The sequence below is a fragment of the Rhincodon typus genome, chromosome 6 (assembly GCF_021869965.1).
Source record: "Rhincodon typus isolate 14 chromosome 6, sRhiTyp1.1, whole genome shotgun sequence".
NCBI classification, from domain to species: Eukaryota; Metazoa; Chordata; class Chondrichthyes; order Orectolobiformes; family Rhincodontidae; genus Rhincodon; species Rhincodon typus.
In genome coordinates this window covers 3,504,836-3,508,960 of record NC_063337.1, presented here as the reverse complement: position 1 = coordinate 3,508,960, position 4,125 = coordinate 3,504,836, and the positions used below count along the sequence as shown (strand labels likewise).

Below are 4,125 nucleotides of genomic sequence, written 5' to 3'. Positions count from 1 at the left end.
AACAACAGTCTCTGATAAGGAGGCTCCCTCTAACAACAGTCTCTGATGGTGAGACTCCCGCTAACAATAGTCTCAGATAAGGAGGCTCCCTCTAACAACAGTCTCTGATAGTGAGACTCCCTCTAACAATAGTCTGTAATCGTCAGGCTCCCTCTAACAACAGTCTCTGATCTTGAGGTTCACTCTAACAATCGTCTCTTATAGTGAGACTCCCTCCAACAATAGTCTCTGATAGTGAGTCTCTCTCCAATAATAGTCTCTGATAGTGAGGCTCCCTCGAACAATTGTCTCTGACAATGAGGTTCCCTCAAACAATAGTCTCTGTTAAGTATGCTCCCTCAAAGAATAGTATCTGATACTGAGACTCCCTCTAACAATAGTCTCTAATAGTGAGGCTCCCTCTAAAAATAGTCTGTGGTAATAAGGCTCCCTCTAACAATAGTCTCTGACAGTGAGGTTCGCTCTAACAATTTTCTCTGAGAGTGAGGCTCCCTCTAACAATAGTCTCTGATAGTGAGACTCCCTCTCACAATACTCTTTCATACCTAGACTCCCTCGAACATTAATCTCTAATACTGAGACTGCCTCTAACAATAGTCTCTCATAGTGAGGCTCCCTCTAACCGTGGTCTATGATATTGAGGTTGCCTCTAACAATAGTCTCTGAAAGTGAGGTTCCCTCTAACAATAGTCTCTGAAAGTGAGGTTCCCTCTAACAATAGTCTCTGATAGTGAGGTTCCCTCTAACAATAGTCTCTGACCTTGAGGTTCCCTCTAACAATAGTCTCTGATAGCGAGGCTTCCTCTCACAAGAGTGTCTGATAGTGAGACTCCCTCTCACAGTAGTCTCTGATAGGAAGGCTCCCTCTAACAATAGTCTCTGATAATGAGGTTTTCTCTAACAATAGTCTCTGATAATGAGCCTCCCTCTAACAATAGTCTCTGATAATGAGGTTCCCTCTGACAATAGTCTCTGATCTTAAGGTTCCCTCTAACAATAGTCTCTGATAGTGAGGCTCCCTCCAACAATAGTCTCTAATATTGAGGCTCCCTCCAACAATAGTCTCTGATAGTGAGACTCCCTCTAACAATAGTCTCTGATAATGAAGTTCCGTCTAACAATAGTCTCTGATAAGGAGGCTCCCTCTAACAATAGTCTCTGAGAAGGAGGCTCCCTCCAACAATAGTCTCTGAGAAGGAGGCTCCCTCTAGAACATAAGTACATAAGGAATAGGAGGAGAAGGCCATCTGGCCCCTCGGACCTGCTCCGCCATTCAATAAGATCGTGGCTGATCTTTTCATGGACTCAGCTCCACTTACCCACCCACTCACCATAAACCTTTAATTCCTTTACAGATCAAAAATCCATCTTTGCCTTAGAGACATTCAATGAGGTAGCCTCAACTGCTTCACTGGGCAGGGAATTCCATAGATTCACAATCCTTTGGGTGAAGAACTTCCTCCTCAACTCCGTTCTAAATCTGCCCCCCCTTATTTTGCGGCTGTGCCCCTTCGTTCTAGTTTCACCTGCCAGTGGAAACATCCTCCCTGCTTCTATCTTATCTATTCCCCTCAAAATTTTGTGCGTTTCTATAAAGTCCACCCTCATTCTTCTAAATTTCAATGAGTATCATCCAAGTCCATTCAATCAGGAATCTCTGATCGTGAGAACATCAGCAAAAGACACCTTGCATTTCAGTTTCACATAGTAAGACCCCATGAGGTTTATCACAGAAATATTATTTCACAAATTAATTTGGTTTTAACTCATAAAGCGCTATGAGAATAGGTACCCCAAATCTTGGTCAAAGAGAGAAATGTATAATAAGCATCTAGCTGCAATCTCTGAAGAGAATGATAACATTTAAAAGAAATTCAAAGTTTCAGGTAATAACTGAAAGAATAATCCATCAAGGTGTAACTCCTTAAGGCGAGCTATAACAAATGAGATAGAAACACTATCCAGTAAACCATATTTCTGTCAGTAACCTCTATTTTTAACCATTGAACAGAGACTTTTGTCACCCCTTTTCCTTATTCTTTACCCAAATAAAAAATATACACTTCAACAGGATACTTTATAATGTCCTTGTGTCGGTACTTAATTTTTCCAGGGTCAATCTCGTTGTCAGATTCTTAGTTCCTCAGGATTTCTATTCTTTCCTCAGCCTGGTTACTTGCAAATTTAGAATGGCATTCCTCGAGAGGTTTTCCTGTCCCAACAAGCCTCCCACTCTCTCGAACTGGGTAACTCTCCCACTCTTGTTTTAACTCCAGATGAGTTTGGTCTTTTTAACTGGAACATGGGTTTTCATCCACAGTACTGCATAGCAAAGACTACTTTTGTCATCAAGCTCTATCCTATGCCAGGAAAACCTGTAAATAAATTATCCCAGTATGAAGCACATGGGCCTTGTATCTCGATAGAAAGGAACACTCTATGGCCCAATTCCCTTCCAACTTGGAACTAAATAGAAAGATTCAAGCATTGCTGTTTGAAAATCAACGTTCTCAACACTTTTCTGCGACTTTGGAGACTCCATTGTTAACACACATATTGTCACAGGTGCCATTGTCCTCAAGTTTAAAAACACCATAGACCTTTTTCCTAGTGAAGGAATCTGAACCTCGAATTAATCTCAGGTTTTGTTTTCAGGGAGACTTCACGTAAACTCTTTCATTTTTACCTTAAGTTTAAAATTACTCTTCCAACCTTACCGCAGGACTGTAACTTCTTTAGAGGAGGTGACAAGAAGAGAGCTTTAGGGAGGGAATTCCGGAGCTTCAGACCCAGGCAGCTGAAGGCCTGTGGAGCAATTGCAGTGGAACATGGTCGAGAGGGTAAATGAGACAATCACAGATCACTGGGAGGTGATGGGGATTGGGTGGGGCGGTAGGTGGTGGTGGTAGTGAGGGGATTGGTGGTGAGTGTGGAGGTGATGGTGGAGTTTCCTTACTCGGAGGATGGTGAATCCCTGGAGTTTGTGACCGCAGAAAGCCGCAGAAGCCCAGTCATTGAGTATGTTCAAGAGATGAATGGATTTCTGGAGATTAATGATGTTCAGTGATACGGAGAGAGTGTGTGAGAAAGTGGCATGGAGATAGATGAACAGCCATGATCTGGGATGTTGGAGCAGACTTGTTGGGCTCAATGGCTGTATCCTTTGTTCCAATGAGGCTGGAGGGGGTTACAGAGATTGGGAGGGAGTGACGTCAAAGAGGGACATGATAGCAAGGATGCGGATTTTAAACCGAGGGCATGGGAGGGTGACTGGGGGGAGTGCATGCTGGTCAGTGAGTGCTGAGATGATGAGTGAGTGGGGCTTGGTTTACAATGGGACACTGAAGCTCAGTTTTGTTTGTTCGGGCAGAGTTTACTCCTGCTCTGGTTTTCAGTCTTTGTCAGTCTGGGACATCCTGGAGTGGGACTTGAACTCACAACCTCTCGATCCAGAGACCTGAGAGGTTGTTCCCTCGACCCTGGGTGATGTTGTGATAGAAAAGACCAAGGAAGTGAGACCCACCTCTCTGCATTAGTAAGATTCCGCGCTTCTTGTATGATCTCTTGGAGCAGGACTGAAACATTGTCTGCAAAAGACAAACAGAAGATCACAGCGAAACTTTATCCACGGAATCGTCAGAAACAGTTCCCATGGGACAGAGCTATGTTCTGCAGCTCTCCAATGTGCGGAGTACAGCTCCACAGACACCCAGAAGCCTCCAAATCTCAGTCACCATTGTGTTGTGTCACTTCACATTTGGAGAGTAGCCAAATAAAGCAATAGCAGACATAAAACCCAATTTTCAACCTGGAATTCAGAGCACTGGGAACACTCCCACCGCAACCAGCCAGAATATCCAAGTACAACCCAAGGCACACAGACAAACACACACACACACTCTCTCACACACACACGCATACACACACGCTCATATATGTAGACACAAACACACACTCATATATACATATACAGACAGATACACACACACACACACACACACTCATATATATAGACACTCACACAGACACACACACACACACACACTCATATATATAGACACACAAACAGACACACACCCAGACACACACTCATATACACAGACACACACTCATATATACATAGAC

General features: G+C 43.5%; 1 protein-coding gene across 1 annotated transcript in view; it reads right to left on the bottom strand.

Annotated features, from left to right (window-relative positions):
* Positions 1 to 4,125, bottom strand: part of LOC109910748 (cGMP-dependent 3',5'-cyclic phosphodiesterase) — a 118,965-nt gene that overhangs the window by 58,414 nt on the left and 56,426 nt on the right. Inside the window, exon 12 of the mRNA XM_048598333.1 lies at positions 3,524 to 3,587. Within this exon, the coding sequence (XP_048454290.1) occupies positions 3,524 to 3,587 (64 nt within the window). The remainder of the gene's footprint in view (positions 1 to 3,523; positions 3,588 to 4,125) is intronic.